The sequence below is a fragment of the Acomys russatus genome, chromosome 1 (assembly GCF_903995435.1).
Source record: "Acomys russatus chromosome 1, mAcoRus1.1, whole genome shotgun sequence".
Taxonomy (NCBI): Eukaryota; Metazoa; Chordata; class Mammalia; order Rodentia; family Muridae; genus Acomys; species Acomys russatus.
The window spans coordinates 119,669,591-119,689,535 of NC_067137.1; the positions used below are offsets into that span (position 1 = coordinate 119,669,591).

Genomic DNA, 19,945 nt, shown 5'->3' on the forward strand with positions numbered 1-19,945 from the left:
CAATTGTAATTAAAAAAAAAAAAAAGATTTATTTATGTATTTATTATGTATACAGTGCTCTGCCTGCAGGTACACCTGCAGGCCAGAAGAGGGCATTAGATCACAGTATAGATGGTTATGAGCCACCATGTGGTTGCTGGGAATTGAACTCAGGACCTTTGGAGGAGCCATTTCTCCAGCCCCCTTAGAATTATAATTTTTAAAGAAAAAATTTCATTGCTCCTTAAAATACTGAAACTTCTGTCCTTTGTTTTCCTGGGTGGCTGCAGCCCAAGTATGTCACAGGAACAAGATGGCAGTTGATTAAGTCACAGGAACCTGCTATATGGGACTAAGGGCTTTTCCTCAGTGTTCAGAGATAGGATTGCGAACAGGATGATGTTTGTTGGAGACAAGGCTTGCTAGGTGTTGACCTGCAGGCGCTTGGCTGTGTGCTAGTGGAGGCAGAGCGCTAGGGCGCGAAGACATGGAGGGTCTGAGGCCACTGTGAACCAGGGTCTTGAACCTGCAGCAGTGCAGCCGTCCTCTTCAGCATATGCCGTGATGGTAGTGATCACACCTCATGAGAACAAGGCCACCTCAGGAAGCCTGAGGGATGGGATGTGGCTCTGGCAGGCACTGCTGTAACAGGTGCCTGCTCTAAGTAGGGTGCATTTCTGAGAAAGTTGGTAATTTGAGGCTGTGCACCCTTTTCTAGACAATTCCTTATTTAGCCTCTATCCATGTGGTTCTGTGTCTGTTGTGAAGAGTGTCAGTCATGGGCACTGGGTTCCAGCTGACACGGAGCAGTGCTGGCCTGTCTTGTGTGACGTCATCCTGCCGACATTGTCCTGATGTTCATACATGCAGTACCACAAGATTTAGTTCTTTGCGGACGAGAGCCCTCGAGGACAGCCTCCGTTTTGCTCCCCCTTTTTCTGGGGTCCCTGAGAAGCAGCCGCCTGTCCATCTGCCCTTATTTCACATAGTTCTTGTGCTGAGATTCTACAAGTGTGTGTGTGTGTGTGTGTGTGTGTGTGTGTGTGTGTGTGTGTGTGTGTGTGCGCGCGCGCGCGCGCGCGCGCGCGCACGCGTGCGTAGAGAGCTCATGCATGCACTGCTTTCGGACTGGGGGTTGAGCTGGCCACGTGGAAGGGAAGGGCTCTACAACTGAGCTGCATCCCTACCCGCTTTACGGATTTGTTGGAGACAGGGTGCTGCTGTGGGGCCCAGGCCGGTCCCAGGCTCCTCCTACATCCCAGGCGTAGGGATTATGGATGTGTGCCCTACCTAGGGCCTGACTTGTACAAGTTGTTTGGTTTTTGGTTTTGTTTGTTTTGAGACAGAGTCTCTAAGTAGCCCTGGCTGTCCTGGAACTCACTCTGTAGACCAGGCTGGCTTCAAACTCAGAGATCCACCTGCTTCTGCCTCCTGAGGGCTGGGATTAAAAGTGTGTGCGCCTGTTTTGTTTTTTGAGACAGAGTTCTACTGTGTAGCCCCTGTTGGCTGGAACTCCTAGAGATCTGGAACTGCAGGCGTGCGCCACCAGCCCTAGCTTGACTTTCACAAGGTTTAATGCACTAAATTCTTACTAAAGGTTTTTAAGGAATGAGAGAAATGTTAATGCAAAGTAGATTTTTACTTATGGGAAGTCATGCTAAGACAGCAGCTGGAATATACTAAAATAAGTTACAGGCATGTCACACCCACAGTTCTATTGTACAGAGATAATACTAAAATCAGTATATTATGTGATTTATTTCTGTTCAGAAACCCATTTTAAGAGCTTACAAAATGGCTCTGGATAAAGACACTTGCCACTCAAGTGACCAGGGTTTAATCCTCAGGACCCACATGATGGGCAAGCTACCCTCTGAATACTGTAGGGTATATACACACGATACGTGTAATTTAAAAAAGAAGCCCTCTTAGGGTTTACACAGTGTGAATGGCTTTGTAGCTATATAAAGAAGTGTCAGAACACCGTGAGCCTCTGAGCCCGGGCCTCGCGGTTGGGGATTGGTGTACTTGAACTTCAGTCAGCATTCTCCATCCCACCTGCGGTGCGGGTGCTGAGGTCATACGTGGAAAAGCACGAGCCTGAGGGGCGCACAGCCTGCTGCTGCCCTGGACAAGGGCCTGGCGCTGCTGGGCTGCTGCTCACCTGGGCCCTCCCCGGGTCTTTGGCTCCTCAGGCTCCTCTATGTGGTGACAGCTGCCTGGACCAAGCTGGAGTCTGTTTGTCCTGACGCTGTGTCACCTGCCACCCCAGTAGTTTAGAGGGAGCGCGGTTACTGGAATCTACTTGACCCAGGGACGGGAGGCGAGCATCTTGTGATGGGGCACAGGACCATGTGGGCAATAGATGTTGCTGTGTGGGAGCTACAGAGCATTTAGAATCCTTCTCATGGTAAACAGTGGGAATTGATGTTTTCTTGTCCTCCTGGCATTCACGAGGCATTGGTAACAAGTTTTATTTTTCATTTTAAAGATGAGAAAAATGAAGCTCGGGCTGGTTAAATGACTTGCTCAGCGTCCCATGGTGAGTCTGAGCGGGCGGGCCAGCCCAGCTGTCTGTGCGCCTGTGAGATTTTGGCAGACCCAGGAGACTGCTTGTGGAAACTGGTTTTGTTTGGAGCATCAGCTACATGGCTCCCAAGTGGTGGCAACTTTTAAAGCCACTGGGTCTTAACGTGCCCAAGGTGTCTAGGGTGTTAGTGTGTTTAAGGGACTGAAGTCTTCAGACTGCAGGGGGTCCAGGACAGAAGAAGCTTAAATGGTGTTTTCCACATCCGGCCTTTCCTTTGTCCCGGTGTCCCTCAACACTACGTACAGTATCTCCCTCCGATACAGTAATTTGTGGAACTTTTCCATAGTAAGTATCAGGTGATTTCTAACACGCTAGTCTGTGCTTGAAAAACATTGACTTTCATTCTTGACAGTTACCTGAAAGCTGGCCTCAGTTCCCTCACACGGCCTGGGTCCTGTGCCGGCCTGGTAAAGCAGAGTGCCTGGGTTGCTGAGCATAACGCTGCTGAGATGTGTGACCTAGAAATACTGTAGAGCAGGCTTGCGGGGCGGGGCCTGCTGCGCCTGCTCCTGTGGCCTCATCTGCTTCTCTCTTTCTGTCTGACAGGCCTAGCCGCCCGCCGGTGCCTCCCGCACTGCTCCTGCATGGCGGGCAGCGCCCCCTCCGGCCCCTCCCGTGCTGCCCGCTGTGTCTAGCAGCCCCAAGGAGCTTGTCAGCCGCACGCTGGGACTGGCCACTCCTTCCGGTGCTGCTGTCCTTTCGGGGTCTTGGTTTCTGGATACATGTAGCTTTGCCAGATATGTACTTAGAAATACCAGCTGTGTTAATAAGCCCATTTACTGTAACACACACGTTTAACAGTTAAGAGAGAGTAGCTGTTCACCCTGACAGTGGGTGCTAGTGTCACGCAGGTTCCTTAAGTGGCATGATAGTGACCTGTGCAGCCACTGAGCTGTAGAAGTGAGGCATGTGCTGCACGTCCCTGTCGTTCTTAGACCTGGCCAGGGCCCAGCACGGCCTCCCCAGGACACACTGAAGTAGACTTGCTGTGTAGTCTTGGTGTGGATTCTGGCAGTTCTGCTTTTCTCTACTAATCTCAAGTGCTCTGTGATGTGTGTATTCGTGTCTTTCTAACTTCTAATAAACTCACTCCAACTGACCTGTGTCTTGTGTCTGTCTGCTCTGCAGTTCTCGACCTTCCAGGGCATAGACTGGGTGGGTGGCCTCAGCAGACTGGGGCGTCTGAGACTCCCCGAGGGTTCTGAGGGTTAGCGCTGCTGTGCACATGGCTTCCACTCTGCATTTGGTTTCATGTCCAGACTCTGCCGGGCCCGGGTGTCTCCTTAATGTCTGGTTATGGGGACAGTTGGCTGCTCTCTCCCTTCCTACAGGTGCCTCGGGACTTCTAGTATTTTTAGAAAACCTTGCAGTAGCTTTAGATCTGATATTTGCAATTTACTGAGGACACATAGATGAGGCTGTCGGAGAACACGTCCTTGGGAGGCCTGGCATCCTGGCTGGCTTCCTGCCAGATGCACACATGCACACATGCCCACGCAACGTGGAGTCCCACTGGCTGCCAGTCTTGGAAGATGCCTTAGCTCTTGCGACCCTGTGCTGTACTTTGTCCTAAGACAGCAGTGGGCTCGCTCTCCTTTGGAAACGGAGCTGCTTCTGCTTGGGCTCTTCATTGTCATGGGCTCCTTGATCGTGGGTCTCTGTAACGTGGCCTTGCACATGGCAGTCTGGTGGCTTTGGTAGGACTCACTTGCCAGCCAGTGCCTGGCAGCAGTTGGGGTTGTTGGGCTGCGCCTGGGGCAGGACGGACACCCACAGAGTCACCCTTGTTCACGTGTTTTTCAGGGTGGCACTGGATCTTTAAAGCGCAGTGGCTCCTTTAGCAAGCTCCGGGCTTCCATTAGACGCAGCAGTGAGAAGCTGGTTAGGAAGCTGAAGGGAGGAAGTTCACGGGACAGTGAGCCTGAGCCGAGGAACCCTGGGTAACTATCTCCTCAGCGCCCTCCTCCCACCAGCATCAGTACTGAGCCATGCCTGAGTCAGCCTTCCTGGGGCTCAGAGCTGGTCCCCGGAGGGCTCAGGCTCGCTGCCTGCTGCTTCCAGGGCAGGGTGAGAAGCAGCTGGGAAAGCTGGCCGGTAGTGGTTCAAGGGGAATGGTGGAGTGCCTCGATTCTGTTCAGAGAAAGTCTTCTCAGTGACAAGCAGCAATTTAGTTGTACGGCCCCGAGCAGGCATGGTGGTTCACACCTGTGAGCTCAGTGTTTGAGAAGCCAGCACAGGGCACAGGGAGACTGTCTCACATCAAAATGGGGCCATGAAATGAGTCCAGGATCTTCTGGCCTCCACACATAGGCCTGGGCACAAGGATGTGCATGTGTAAAGTGCTGGCAGCCCAAGCCTGAGGACCCAAGTTCAGATCCCTGCATTCGTGCAGAAGGGCATGGTGTCATGTGTGTGACTTGACACTGGGGCAGGTGGAGAAAATTGGATCCTGGAGGTGTCTGAGCCAATCACCAAAATGGCCTGCCTGCTCCAGGTTCAGACTCTCACTTAAGGTGCAGAGTGGTAGCAGATGTGTAGATGACCTTGGAACTCTGAAGTCACACTCTGGTGCACACAAAGCCTACAGAAGCCACTCCATAGGCACACGTAGTGCAACTCCGGCTCTTTCTAAGTTAACACCTTCACTCCTTCAAAATTTACCTTCAGAGTGAAGGCTGTGGTCACACTAACTCAGCCAGGGATTGTGGGAAGAATGGTTTTTAATGATGTTTGAGTTTTGTGACTTTGTTATAGATTTCCAAGGCTCTGGCTTCACTGGGTTTAAGGAAAGGTCTGGAAGTCACAGGGCTTCAGCGGTGGCATCCACATTGTCTTCATGGGAGGGGCTCACAGGGAGGCTCCATAACAAGCCCCACACCTCGTCCCTTTGTGATGCTGGCTGCCCCACACTTGGGGACATTCTCTGTATGTAAGCTTTCCCTCGTAGACCACTCAGTAGAACTGCTTAGGGATCCACTTCTAGAAGGTGTCCATGGTAGTGCCCTGTGGGTCAGGACTGTCGCTGGCTCCTGGCTATGAGTTTTCAGGGGTGTTTGGAGAGCACGTTGGGAATTAAAATGTTTTCCAAGCTGCTCTGTTGTTTATTGTCATCTGAAAGTGTCCACTTTTGTTCTCAGGATCACCTGGATTACGATCTATACCTCGCTCCCTGCCTGGGCCTTCAGCTGGGCCTGGGGCTACCATGGCCCCAGCCTGCCTTATGCCACTGTCCCTCCAGAAGTCTCTGTGGGTTCCTAGGGATTCTGGGAGACAGGTTGAGCTGAGCAGGAGGCACACTTCGGGTTTTATTAGTGGCTGTATGCTGGTCAGCTGTGTCTGTAGAGCGTCTGAGGCGTTCACAGTATCAGTGAGCAGCTGGAAGCTGCGCTGTCTGGACATGACGTGGAAGTCGGCTAGGCCTCTGCCTCCAAGGGGAACTGTGCCAGCTGCCTCTGGGTTGAGGGTCTGATTATTCCAAGCTTTGCATGTCTGTGGAGTCAGCAGGGCAGCATCTGTTGTGTAAAGCTTGAGGGATTGAACACCGTTGGAGTACTGAAAGGAGCACGGAGGTGGCTGGGCCATCTCTCTCAGGCCGACCAGATGACTGGGGACAGAAGCAGGGTTGTGTGTGCTTAGGCTGGGCAGATGCTCTACTGTTGTGCTTGTGTGTGAGGGGGCACAACAAAGAAACTGCTCTCTTGACTGCTCCATTCTTAGGGGCAGGTTTTTATTGTGAGCAAGAGAGCATCCAGAGCAGAGAAAAAAGAAACCAGAGGAGAGGAGAGAATAGTGGAGATAGCAAGGCAGCAAGAGCTAGAGAGAGAGCTCGAGTGGTGGCAAATCACGTGGATTATAAGGACAAGCAGCTGGGGGGGAGAGGGACAGGAGACCAGCAGTGGCACTGAAGTGTGTAATAAGAGCTGTGATCTGGAGGGAGCCTGGAGGGCCGTGTGGGCTTTTTGATATTCAGAGGTGCTGTAGGTAGCCCTGTGCCCCTTCTGCCGGAGGTAAGGGAAGTGATTCCTTTTGGCAGACAGGAACCCTTTTCTCAAGCTCCTGAGAAATGCTGGCTTTTATCTAATGACGAAGGAGCCTTGTAGTCCAGCCTGAGCTCCTTGCTGGATATAGGACACTCTGAGACTGAACAGAGCTGAGCCAGCCTTTTATTTTTATTTTGAGGCAAGGACTTATTCTGTAGCCCAGGCAGGCCTTGGATTTGTGGACTCTTGCCTCAGTCAGTCATCTGAGTAGCTGGGATTGCAGGTCTGCACTGCCCCTGTGCAGGTCTGCCATCTGAGCGCTGGTTCTGTCCCTCAGGGTGACTGTGTGCTGGTGAGTTTGTCCTTGCATCTTCATGTCTGGGTGACAGCATGAAGTGAGTCAGTTCTCTGGGTCGTTGTCTTCCTTCTATCTCTCCTTCTCCCCTTTTCTGGGGGTTTTGTTTTTGTTTTTGTTTTTTTGAGACAGGGTTTCTCTGTGCAGCCTTGGCTGTTCTGGATTCACTTTGTAGACCAGGCTGGCCTTGAACTCAGAGCGATCCACCTGCCTCTGCCTCCCAAGTGCTGGGATTAAAGGCGTGTGCCATCATGCCTGGCTTTTGTTTTGTTTTTCAAGACAGGGTTTCTCTGTGTAGCCCTGGCTGTCCTGGACTCACTTTGTAGACCAGGCTGGCCTTGAACTTGCAGAGATCTGCTGTCTGCCTCTGCCTCCTGAGTGCTGGGATTACAAGTGTGTGCCACAGTGCCCAGTCTGAGTATTCTTAATGCGGGAAGCAGAGCCACAGAAGAGCCTGCGGTGGTTGTGCCCTGGCCCCTGGCCCTGAGCACCATCCGCCGTTGGTGGGCTTATGTAGTGTCTCATTGCACACCACTGACTGATGTAGCAATCTTTAAGAATAGCTGGAGCTAATACTGTGTTTATGGGAAGTATGTCAGGGTTGGAGTGGTCTCCTGGTGTGATGACACTGGTGACTGCTGTCACTCAGACTCTTGAGATCATGTTGTTTCCCTGTGGGGTCTCACACAGATGCACTTTACACTGAGCTTGCCAGAGTGGCCTTGCTACTTCCATTCTGTTAAGACATCTGGGCTGGCAGCTGGCTGTTTCCATCACCTTGATCCTAGAACCTGCCCCGTTGCTTGGGTGCTCTGAGCATGCCTAACAGCTGGAGGAACAGCCTGACTTACTGTGAGGGACATTTCTTTGTTGGCACATAGAACTCAGTCCAAGGTGACAGACTCCTTGTCATCACACCCGATGAGGACACAGCTCTCTCAGTGGCCCAAATTAAACTAATAAAGTGTCAGCTGCCACCCTAGCCCGCAGTAGAGAACGATGCCACTTTAAGACAGTGGGTGTGTGCTCTAGGCCCAGCTGGCAAGGATGTTGAAGACAGACCTTTGGTACTAGGATATACTGAGGTCTTTTGCTCATTAAACACTTCCTCTGTATTGCTGCCCCCAGCACTGAGCTACATCTGCAAATCCAAATGCTCAGTGTTTTTATATGCATATATTTGATATTGGAGCTAACACTGCTTGAGGGGGATCTCCTTAGAAGTATTGATTAATTATAATTTTTCATTTACCTTTTCACACAGGATGTAATAATGGTCGGCAGACTTGAGAACACTGAGGGCCAGCCACACTGACCTAGCCCACTGAGGGCTGGGACTAAACTAGATAGGGTCCCTGAGGGTAATGGAACACTGACACCCAAGAAACCCTGGCAGTTCCTCCAGCCTGCCTGGGAGGGGGCTGCCCTCTTGGTAGGAGTGGGCTTTCTTTCTACATGGGGACGACCACCAGCACTTGGAGGCTGTTGCTTTAAAGGTGCCCGGCAGCCATGCCCTGGAATTCTGTTGCTAGGTCTGCACCTGTGCCTGGGGGCTGCAGCTGGTAGCTTAGGCATGTGTGGATCAGCTGCTGTGTGACTGCTCACCACTCTGTCATGACGCCTAGACCTATTTAAAATTTGAACACTGAAAAAACTGTCAAGTAACAATCAGAAGCTTAAAATATTTCCTTTGAGACCAGGAGTTCACAGTGGCCCGTGTCTGTTGAGCCTGAGGTGTGGAGGAAAGCGATGGGGAAGCCACGCACAGGGAGCTGCCCCCACCACACGCTTCGCTGGTGAGCACCGCGCAGTGGCCTACAGTCCCTTCTCCTCCTGTGTATGCTAAACACACAGAAGCCTTTTCACAAGTGTGTTTTCACACAAGTGTTTCAGCCATGTGTGAGACTAACAACACAGGACCCAGAAGCAGTGGAATTACAGCCCTAAGTCAGGTCTGTGCAGGATATGGCCTTCAGGCTGCCGACTGCGCCTCAGCCCAGCATCTGTCTGAGGAACTGCATGGCTCAGAACACACCAGCTTTTAGGCCTGCTCTGAGTGTAGTTTTTAAAATCCATTGATCAGAACCAGGTACAGGTTTCTTAGGCCAGGCATGGTGCACACCTTTACTCCCAGCACTCGGGAGGCAGAGTTCTAGCCCAGGCAGGGCTTTATAGTGAGACTCTGTCTTAAGGTAAAGCACCACGGTTGGGGCTGGGGAGATGGTTAAACAGGCAAAGCTCTTACCACACAGCAAGGAATGGTAGTTCCTCAGAAGCTGTGTAAGAGGCTGGTGGATGCCTGCAGAAGGTAGACAGAGGTTGGCTAGTTAGCACTGGGCTGCAGAGGGGCACTCTAGGAACTTGTATGCTGTCAACATTGTACAAGGTTCTGTTGCACTTTGACGCTCTCAGGAGAAAGCAGGGTCTGCTGTCCCTTCCCCCCGTGAGAGGTTTCTCGAGTCAGGTGCCGACCACCTGTGGTCATTCCACAGCTGGTGGGCACAGCAGGCAGCTGTGATGCGACCAGGTTGGTGTGTGGTCCCTGGGGTTGAGTGTTGGAGTTGCTGAGACAGGACGCAGGATGACGGCATTCATTCCCTTCTCTCCTTCACAGGGTTCAGAGTAGACTCAGCTTGTTCTGCAACTGAGTCACCCTGAGCCTTGTGCCAGCCTGGGAAAGCCAGTGTTTGCAGTAACGTGCGCATGCTTACAGTTCACACGGGCTGATGCAGCACACGGCCTTGAGATGACCTCGAGCAGTAAGATGGCATTTAATGCATGATAAGCAGGGAGGCAGGGCGAGCAGCTCGCTGTGGCGGCAGTCAGGGCAGCTAGCTGGTTGCAGCAAGGCCAGAGGTGCTAGTGAGCCGTTCCCACACCCTGAAGGATACTCTCAACTTCTCAGTGAACTACTGTTGGAGTGGACCTGCAGGGCCCCTTGACCTGGCTAGTGGATACAGGCACTAGCAGCCTTTGGGCATGTCTTCTAAGTGTATCTGTTTGGGAGCTGTTTTCTGATTTTCAATACAACCTATTTAGACATGTTGAAATTTTGTTACAAAAATAAACGTTTTATTTCCTGATATAAAGCCCTCCAGATTTGCAGGGAAGCTGTTTGTATAAACCAGCTCCAGCCAAGCCGCTGTGTCCCATCCAGTATGCCAGTGTCTCGGCCTTTCAGGCCACAGCTCAATGTAGAACACTTGCCTTGCATGCCGGAGACCCTAGGCTTACTGTGTGGAATTGCCAAAAAAGGGCTGGGGCCACAGGTGGCTTTGAGGGTTTGATGAGCTCAGTCCAGGGTGGGGCTACCCTGGAGACGTCATGGTATATACCATAAGTATTCTGTTTTCCCTGTTTGAGTGGGGACAGTGACAGTGTTGAAGAGTCACACACCACTGGAGTAACAAGGCTCCTTGGTGAGGGCCCATGTCCCTTGGCACAGTTGCTGGTGGGAGCCTATGCTACAAGGCAGGATCTGGAAGCACAGGGCTTTGGGACCACAGCCCTGTTTTCAGGGGCCACATTCCCTGGTGACTGTTGAGCCTCAAGTGCACAGGGAGGTGATTTTGAGTCCGTAGCAGATGTTACCAGGCGGAGCACGCACACAGCCCTGTCGGGTGCTCTGGAGCGCCCTCTAGCCTCGAGGCGCTGCGCAGCCAGAGCTGCTGGACAGACTCAGCCAGGCCCCTCGCGCCTGTTTGCTGGCATCAGCTGCTTGGTTTGCCAGTCCCATCTCCTGCCCCTCTGCCCCAAATGTGTGTGTGTGTGGGGGGGGGGGCACAGCAGGGGAGAGCCTCACTGCAAGCCTGAGTGCTGGGTGTGTGTGCGTGCATGCGTGTGTGCGCGTGCAGTGGTGGTGGTGGTGGTGTGAAGGCCGTCCTGTGGGAGGGGGGCCCCACCAGGCAAGCTGCTGACTCAGGTCCAGGCAGAAAGCAGGTGAGGGAAGAACTGAGTCTTCTTATTCTGGGGCTCCTAAGAGACACCCTCAGGGCTGCCAGAGCTAAGGGGCAGCACGGGAGGGTTAAGCCCCAAGGCTTAGCAGTAGGCAGAGCTCAGAGAGGAGGGGCAGATCCTGTCACGGTGTCTGCTCACCAGGCGCATGACTTGCTGTGGGAAGGCTCATCAGAGCCAGGGCTTCTTGGGGCTGGTTAGTCTAACGCACTGTGCTACTGGTGGCAGGACTCGGTTCCTGGCACCCCTCTAACGCCCTCCTCACTGACTGTGTAGCAACAGGAGGAGAGGGGCAGGTGTGGGGCAAAGAGCACCCGTAGCATCCGGGCTGGGCTTCTGGGCATGTCCATGATGGCATCATCGTCATGAACCCGGTCAACCATCAGTCGCATCAAGAGCTGGTTGGCCCAGGTGATGCCAAGGGCTGGAGAGAGGTGCTCGTGCCAGGCCCTGAGACACAAAGTAGATGTTGCTGCTTAGGCATACCCCACCCCACTCCAGTGTTGAGCATGCTAAGGTGTCCACACTCACCCCAGTGGCTTGGGCACAGACTCTTGGTCCCCCACCATTTCTGTCACCTGAAAAAAGCAAACAAGTGAGGGTTACTGACAGAAGCCACTTCAGCTGTCTCCCTTCTACCAGGTCAATGCTGCTTTCCCCAAGTTCAAGGGCAACCTCTGTCCTTCCCTGCTAGCCTCACGCCTACCTGGTTGATACACAGCACTGGGCTCCGGAAGGTGCTGCTCAGTCTTCGCAGTGCTGTCCCCAGTGATTGCAAGTGTTTGGCCCTCACAGCCGAGTTTTGAATATCGAACTCACAACGAAACGGGGCTGCAATAGAGTCTACCACCACCAGGCGGGCCATGCCCCTTGATAGCAGAATAGGGACCTTCTTACTCACACACTCCAGCAAAGTGTCCTGTGGGGAACATACATCACGGTCTGTACTGGCTACGTAGCTGCCTCCCATCCCCCCTGGAGTGAAGCTCGGTCCCAAGCCCAGTGGAGGGGTGTGGCCAGCACAGCGACACACACTCCAGTAGTTCCACTGCAGACACTGAGGTCACTTAACAGTCTAGAGAGCAGCTCTGCTTGATCCTACTTGAGTAGGGTGTGTGTGTGGGCGGGGGGGGGGGGGGGGGGGGGGAGGTGCGTGCGTGCGCACGCTGTGTTAGAATGGAATACTTGTGTGGGAGTCAGTTCTGCACACATGAACTCTGCACCATCCACAGGGGCTCCACCCTAGAGAAAATGCTAATGAGGAGAGAGTAGGGCTAATCCTGGGCCCATCTCCCCTGCTGCACACCCCAGGAGCACTATCTTTCTTGGGGCCACTGCCCTGTTGACACTAGGCTTGGGTGACTTACACTGTGGTCCAGAGTCTGACTGTAGCCAAGTGGCCCAGGTGGCAGGTGCACTTGTGTACGGATGGTAGGTGGGTGCTGTCAGAGGAAGAAGGCCTTGCTAGTGGCCATGCAGCCACACTTGAGTGGTGCTAAGGGTTGAGGGTTTGGCCAGGGCCTCCATATTGCTCTTCAGTTCAGGGACTTGAGGCAGTTTTGGCTGGCTAGGCAGGTAGCACTGACACACTGGCAGCCTCGAGAAGCTGTCAAGATTCTGGCATCCAGCCCAGAGTGAAATCCAGTCTGTATTTCTCTCTAGGGTATCCCCAGGAGAGCCTCTCTGTGTGGAAAACGACAGCAGCAGCCTAGAAGACGCTAGCACTAACGTGAGTGTCTGCACTTCCCCTCAGCCAGGGTCTGGGCACCTCAGGGATGACAAGTGCTGGCTGCACTTGCCAACTGCGGCTGGGTCTGATGGCGAGGAGAGGTGGGAGGACAGGTGTGGTCCACATTGCTCTCCTTGGGCACAAGAGGAGAGGAGGCTCTCTGTCCACACCCTATGGCCTTGAGCCCTAGAGAGGCCGACACTGACCACCCCCAGTGCCGGCCTGGCCTGACGAGTGCCTTTCTCTTGCAGTGACCTGTCCCTGGCTTGCTCTAAGCACCATGATGCTGCTGCTGAGCGTGGCTCCAGAGCTGGCCCTGTGAAGGCCAGGATGGGGCTGGGAGGGCCCTGGGCTATGAGCCCGCCGTGCTAACTTAGTCCCCCTGCCCATGTGCTGCGGAGCACACACTAATAACCACACCACTAGTGGGGTCTTGGAGAGCAACTCTCAGTAAACTTGGCGACCTGGCCCTGTTCCCTCCCTGGGAGGACCCGGAACAGGACACATCTGGTTCCTGCTGCTTTTATGGCCTCTCTGTGGCACTTGTCATGTGTTTAGTTTTCTGTGTTGTGTGTGATAATGTATTTTTATTGTACATTTTAAAAAATTAAAACTTTATATGCCTTACCACCTATCAGAATGAAAGTTTATTCATAACTATTATTTAAAAATTAATTTTTTTTATCATCATGTATGTGAGTGACCTGTGTGCATGCCATGGTGAGTCAGGACAACTTTGGAGTCAGTTGGGTCAGCTTGCCATCCTCTCAGATCTTGTAACACTGGGCATGCCGAGGGTGCTCCCCGTGCCCCAATCACTACCCAGATTTCTATTTGTGGTATAGGGTTATTCCCCTCTCCAAGCTCCTGAATGAGTCCGCATTTGACCCCCACCCCTGCAGACAAGGGCCCTACATTGTCATGGGTGTGGCCCTGCTTCCAGCTGCTGGAACTGAGCCCAGCCTGGCCAGCTTCTCTTCTGGCCGTGGGTTGGCCTCAGGCTCAGGCAGGGTCAACAAAGAACAGCGGCCAGGAGAGGGGTCTGCCCTGGCTTGTCAGCTCTCAGGACCCGTACATCGAGGACACCACTGCTACATGTCTAGGGCCACTTTTTCCTGGGTTGACTGACAGGTAATGTCCAGCAGCCAGTTTGCTCTGTCTTCAGGTAAGGAGTAGCGGTATTGGTCTAAAGATAGGACAAAGGGGCAGACTTAAGTAAGAATTTGAGTAGTGGGGTTTTTGTTGGTTTAGAAAGGGTTTCACCGTCTGGCCCTGGCCAGGCTGGCCTCTGCCTCCCAAGTGCTTAGATTAAAGGTGTGTGCCACCATGCCTGGCTTGACCAGTTTTTGAGGTGACTCTCTGTGTTTGAGAGTGTGCCCTGGAGGCTGGCCCACAGGCTCCCTGGGGGGGGGGGGCAGCAGGCTCCCTGCTGTGGCTTCAGAAAGCACCCTTCATCTGACATCTTCAGTCCTGACGTTACCCTGCCAGGATATTCTCAGTTGAGCCTGGTCTCTACACTTCAGGCCCCTGCACAGGTGACACTGGCTGAATCACCGGGCCATTTGTGAGTACAAACAGGCACTCACCACGTCAGCTACATGCTCAACGAAGATGTGGTTGCTGAACCTGATCTTCTGGATCACCTCCCCAGGCACGTCTGTCCGGAGCCGCGGTTGCTGTTCAATGAGCTGCCATAGCCGCTTGCTGGGGAAGACATCCTCTGTGCAGACGTAGACGGCCCCTGAGAAGCCAGAGCACCCAGAGCATACAAGAACCACAAACGGCCCCCATGGCTGCACAAACCAAATGTAGTCTCTTCTGCCTGTCTCAACCTCTGTCCCTTATACGTTCTTGCCCAGAAGGGCAGCAGGCTAGAGCTAGTTACCACCTGTGGCTACCTTGCTGGTCCCTAGGAACACAGGCTAGCCCTGTACTGACACCTGAACACACACATCCCCTGCTCTTGGACACCCTGCCATCTCCTCAGTGGGCTAGGCAGGATGGGACAGGATGGTGGATCACCCTGATTAAGGGCTTTGGGACGTGGTCCTCCAATGCAAGACAACTGACAGACTCCTGCCTCTGTCTACTTGGTGATGCTGGCGCCTCTGTGGTAAGTACAAGAGCAATGAATAGGCATGCGCACCGGGGTCACGTGGGACACAGTGCTGCGCCATAAGCTGCTGGGCCACTAGCAGGAGACCGTAGGTTTGTGAGCAGTGCCTCAACCGAGAAGCCACTTTCCCTTAGATGGTGCTGGGACTGCTGGAACCCACATGCCCAGTTCTAGAACTCTCAGGAGAAAGAGTTTACCACAGGTGGTAAAGGCGCTTCGTGAGACAAACGCTGCTCATGTTTCAAAGGACTCAGTTAAAAAAGCAAAAATCATCCACAAAGGGGGAAACATAGCTGACAAATTTCTGGATGTAATAGAGATATTTAAATATTTTTGCTAAAACGCGGTCTCAGTCCACAGGCCAGCCTCACTGTGGAGCCGGGTAGGCTTCCAGCTTGCACTGATCTTCCTGCCCGATCTCCTGAGGGCTGGGTTACAGGCATGCAGCACCATAGCTGGATGGCAAGATTTAAGACTCAGTAGGCAGGTTGCATTGAAAGGGCTCTGGGTCTAATGAGTGTCTTGGAGGAAGGCACAGCAGAGGCCTTCTGACAGAAACTAACATGAAGGGGCACTGTGGTGAGGCCCCAGCTGGTGCAGGACAAGACGAAGCTTAGGAGGGGTCCTCAGACCTGCTCCCTAATGGCAGAGCATGGCTTATTCTGCCAGCTGTGCCTGTCAGCCCACGGAGGGCCTAGGCAGAGCCTCCCTGGGTCAGAGCCACCCACATGCTGCTCAGACCACTGGCCCCAACCAAAAGGAAACCGCCCCATGTTCTCGGCCCAACCTAACTGGTTCTATGGGCATGGTGCAGGGGTGAGGTGCCTCAGTGGTGTGGTAACTGCAAGGCCAGCTGGCCCCCTGCTTCTTCTGACAGTCTGAGTGCAGCTTCGCCTCCCACTCACTCTTGGAAGAAGAAAGCCAATCACAAGAACCACCCAGGAGACAGCCACTGTCTCCGTGAGGACAAAGCGGCCCCCTGCAGAGCTGGACAGGGGTCCCAGTGCCACCTGTCTCAGACTGTGTCTCCCCTACCCCTCAGGAAGGGGCAGCTACTCACCAGCCTCCAGGCCTCCATATTGTCGTGGGAACTGCACAGTCAGACAGAGCTGTAGGGCCAGCTGGGTCTTTCCTGCTGAGCTGCGGCCAGCTAGGCCAGTGATGCCCTCCAGAGGCAAGCCACCTCCCAAGAACTGATCCAGGACAGGGCAGCCCAGGCTCAGGCGTTGATGCTGCTCGGGGAAGCTCGCCCTCTGCTGGAACAGGTGTAGCGCTGCAGGGAGCACGGGGTCAGGCTATGCTCCCAGCCTGGCCTGTGCCCTGCCCACAGCCTGCTAAGGGCCAGTGAGCCTGAGGCCTTTAAGTGCTGGCTCCAGATGCAGCATGGCTGGAGGCCTGGCAAAGCCATCACACACAAGGACAGGGTGCTGAGGGGAGAAGGCAGGCCGCTTGGCTGTGCAACTGAGTACAATGCACACTTCCCAAGATGCCATGCACATACTCTTAAGACATGGCCCGTCCCTGGTGGGCACAAGCTGCTGAAGAAACCCAAACTTACTTTGGGTTTAGTGATCTACACAATTAATGACAGCACTTGGAGGCAGATGTATCTCCATGAGTTCGAGGCCAGCTTGAGCTACATGCAAAATTCTACGATAGTCAAAACTGCATAGAGAGACCCTGTGTCAAGAAGGAAAAGAGAAAGGAAGTCTAAGCTCCAGAACATGGCAGGGTACCCTCAGCCCGGACAGCTTCAGGATGAAGAGAGACTGAGCAGCAGCCAGGGCAATGCCCTGTGACAGCTCTGAGGGCGGGGCTTCGGGTGAGGCAGATGTCAGTAAGGCTAAGCCATCCTGTGGAAGCCATATCCTCAAGTGGCACGGCCTCGCACAGCTGCCTCACCACACACTGGGACCCCAATTTTGTCTTTTACTGTGAGGGCCTCCTCTGGGGTACAGGCACTCCAGGAGGGCTTTGTTGAGGAGCTGAGGCCATGGGCCCCACTGTTCAGTGCTGTGATATGGGCCATTTATCTGTGGGCTCTGGGCAAGTCTCTTGGGTTACCTATCCTAGGGGAGGCTCATGCTGGGCTCAGGGCAGCTGCTACAGTCATTCCTCAGAGTCTGGAGCCTCCGGAGTAGGATGTCCACACAGTCCTGGGCTTTCCCACCCACCTGTGAGGACGCGGCTTCCCCGAAGGTGCAGAGAGGCTGCTCTCAGCAGGCACTGTACTTCGTGGCCAGGCAGCCTGGTGAGCCTCTGCAAGTCTGGTCCCGAGTAGCACAGCACTTCCTTCACTGACCTCAGTCTACCTGAAGTCACACAGAGAAACCAAAGCAAGTCAGGCACTCAGCAAGGGTGGGAGGCAGAGAGCAGGGCTCCAGATCTGAGGGGACCAGTGACAGTGGTTGGATTCACCCAGAAAATCTGGGGTAGTGTGACCAGTGGGTGGAGAGTAAGGGGAGGGTCCCACTGGAGGGATCTGCTGCTGTACCCTGTGACCTGGGCCTGACTCTCTAGTCAGCACCAGCAGGAGCCAGAGATGCAGCAAATCCTGAGTGCTATGAGGATGGGACTGTCACCCTGTGCCACCCTTTGTCCATAGTCCCAGCTACTTGGGGAGCTGAGGCAGGAGGATCGACTGAGCCTGGGAGGTCCAAGGCTAGTTAGAGCTACACAGCCTGACCCTGTCTTTTAAAAACAACAAACAAAGCAAGAATGGATTAGGGGTGTAGCCTGGGACAGCACCTGTTGACCATGCACAAAGCCCTGAAGTTGACTGACACTGGCAAACAGAGAAAGAGCAAAGTGAAAACCCAACTCTGAGCCCCACGCCAGGTCAGGCAGAAGTGAAGGGCACCACTCTGTGGAGGACCAAGGGCCGCTACTTGGAGAGAAGGGTGAGGAAACCAATTCTGGGCTCGGATTTACTTTACTTTCAAGCCAGTTGCCAGAAGAAAATACTAATCCCAGCACTGGGAAGCAGAGGCAGGAGGATGCCTGTGAATTCAAGACCAGACTGGTCTACACAGTAAGTTCAGAGATCCTGCACTGTGAGACCCTGTTGCAACTAAAAAGAAAGAAAAATACATTGCAGACCTATCCAACCAGTTCACACAGTGGCAGAAAAGAACTGCCCTGAAGATGGCGGCGGAGTAGCTCAGCCTTGGTTGCCACAGCCTGCCGGGAGCTCAGGTGACTGACTAGCCAGATCTGAGACCCTCTTTGAAGAGGAGAAGCTGTGGGAGGTGGCGATGCAGACTTGGCTTAGCTTTCCCCAGCCTGTGGTACCTGCAGTGCACGTGCACAGCCATCCCCTCCCTTCACACAACAGCCTCCCCCTTTTTGCTTTGTTTTTTTTTGAGACAGGGTCTCTCTGTGTAGCCCTGGTTGTCCTGGACTTGCTTTATAGGCTGGCCTCGAACTCACAGAGATCCGCCTGCCTCTGCCTCCCCAAGTGTTGGGATTACAGGCATGCACCACCGCACCCAGCCAACATACCCTTTTTAATTGCAGCAGTAATTCTGGGATTTAGGTCCAGCTGGTCCAAGTCCATATCTTCAGTGGGTTCACCACGAGCATGCACAACTCACAGGGACACAGTGATGGCAGCAAATCCCCATGTGCTTGTTGTCAACCTGTGGGAGTGAGCATGTCAGGAAGCAGCACTCAGAGGGCAGTCCAAGGTGGACAGTGGTTAGGTATGCCATGAAAGCACAGCGTGGTGGACGGTGGTTAGGTATGCCATGAAAGTACTGGGCGGTGGGCGGTGGTTAGGTATGCCATGAAAGCACAGCGTGGTGGGACGGTGGTTAGGTATGCCATGAAAGCACAGCGTGGTGGACGGTGGTTAGGTATGCCATGAAAGCACAGCGTGGTGGACGGTGGTTAGGTATGCCATGAAAGCACATGGCGGTGGACGGTGGGCTAGGTATGCCATGAAAGCACATGGCGGTGGACGGTGGCTAGGTATGCCATGAAAGCACATGGCGGTGGACGGTGGTTAGGTATGCCATGAAAGCACAGGGCGGTGGACGGTGGCTAGGTATGCCATGAAAGCACACGGCAAATGCTTCTGTCTGCACTATGCTAAGTGGGCAGTTCAGAAGCCTAGGCTGATTCCAGACCGAACAAATACAGCTGTCCCTAATAGCCTGAAAGCAACAGTTCCTGCGGCTCAGCTGGGAGTGGGAGAAGGAAACTAGCTGGTGCTAGCTTGTCCTGGGGCATGTATGGGTCCAGGTGCACACGCATGGGTCTTGCTCAGCGTTCTCTTATCTATTTCTGAGTTTGGGATTTTGAGGGATGGAGTGGGAAACTGAACCTCATCAGAGAACAACAGAAGGGACAGGGCTGCTGGAGAGCACTGGGTGACCCTCCCAGGAAGGGGCGGCCCCAGGACTCTACTCCTTCCCCCGGGCTGCCTATGCTAGGTAGTGTGACAAAAGATGTGACAATACACTGCTATCTCATCCATGGGTTCAAATGACAATGTCAAGAAGTGCTAAGTGTGGGGGTAGGGGTGGCTCAGGCTTGCTGTGCAAGTGTGAGGCTGTGAGATCTGGTGCTGGGCAGGCATGGTGGCCTGCCAGAGATGGGGTTTTCAGAGCAGGCTCATAAGGCCAGTGATTGAGGAATACATTGGACATCAGCCTCTGGCTTCCACACATGTCAACAGCCATGTACACACGTACACACACCCAGTATATGTGTGATGGGGGGTGCTAAGGCAGCTGAGGGCCAGCATCTTGTATGAAGCTTAGCACTTTAAAAATAGCTGAGTGAAGTCTCCAGCTGCAACAGTGGCATTAGCAAGGCCAGGAGACTGGAGCAAGCCTGGCCACAGCATCCCACCAGGCAGCTGCAGGGGAGGAGGGAGGCTGGCTTGAGAACATGTTTCTTCCTGAGGACACAGAGCCTCGGCGCTACAACTCAAAGGTCCCGAAGCCGTCAGCTGACCTGTCCAGTGGTGAACCAGTGTAATCACGGGGCCTGGTGGAAGCTGGACAGAGGATGGGCCTGGTTCTGTCTCTGCACTAGCAACTGCCGAGGCCTTGAGGCAGCTAGCCTTGTTTTACAAAATGCCAATGAACATCTGTCACTTCAACACTGAGAACCTGTGTCTCAGACACTGGCACGGAGCTCTATGCTCCACTTGGCCGCCTGTCTTCCCGCCTTCCAGAGAGACAGGCCCCCACCCACCTATGCCTCCTAACTGGGGAGCAGGCTATGACAGACTGAG

At 53.7% G+C, this 19,945-nt stretch overlaps 2 protein-coding genes across 18 annotated transcripts in view; one reads left to right on the top strand and one right to left on the bottom strand.

Moving 5' to 3' along the window:
- Klc1 (kinesin light chain 1) overlaps positions 1 to 13,211 on the top strand; it is a 30,196-nt gene extending 16,985 nt beyond the window's left edge. For 4 of the 17 annotated variants that reach the window (XM_051151930.1, XM_051151949.1, XM_051151940.1 and 1 more), the window contains exons 13-15: positions 4,373 to 4,509; positions 12,521 to 12,587; positions 12,839 to 13,211. In XM_051151930.1, the coding sequence (XP_051007887.1) occupies positions 4,373 to 4,509; positions 12,521 to 12,587; positions 12,839 to 12,841 (207 nt within the window). In that variant the 3' untranslated portion in view covers positions 12,842 to 13,211. Of the gene's footprint in view, positions 1 to 2,470; positions 2,522 to 3,115; positions 3,718 to 4,372; positions 4,510 to 12,520; positions 12,588 to 12,838 lie in introns of those variants that run through there. The other 13 variants (XM_051151965.1, XM_051151990.1, XM_051151974.1 and 10 more) reach the window with 6 other exon arrangements.
- Xrcc3 (X-ray repair cross complementing 3) lies at positions 10,946 to 18,327 on the bottom strand. Its single transcript, XM_051152071.1, has 7 exons — positions 18,205 to 18,327; positions 16,878 to 17,015; positions 15,764 to 15,976; positions 14,174 to 14,328; positions 11,565 to 11,777; positions 11,390 to 11,436; positions 10,946 to 11,308 (listed from the first exon to the last, which is right to left on the bottom strand). Exons 1-7 carry the CDS (start codon positions 18,257 to 18,259, stop codon positions 11,074 to 11,076), a joined length of 1,056 nt encoding a protein of 351 aa, XP_051008028.1. The 5' UTR covers positions 18,260 to 18,327; the 3' UTR covers positions 10,946 to 11,073.
- Positions 18,328 to 19,945: the final 1,618 nt, after the last annotated feature.

Excerpts from the sequence above, each read along its gene's own strand:
- Xrcc3 (XM_051152071.1), bottom strand. The coding sequence starts at position 18,259 with ATGGACTTGGACCAGCTGGACCTAAATCCCAGAATTACTGCTGCAATT. Across the intron at positions 11,437-11,564 it reads CAGTGCTGTGTATCAACCAG|GTGACAGAAATGGTGGGGGA; the intron begins GTAGGCGTGAGG and ends TGCTTTTTTCAG. Across the intron at positions 11,309-11,389 it reads TCTGTGCCCAAGCCACTGGG|GGCCTGGCACGAGCACCTCT; the intron begins GTGAGTGTGGAC and ends TTTGTGTCTCAG.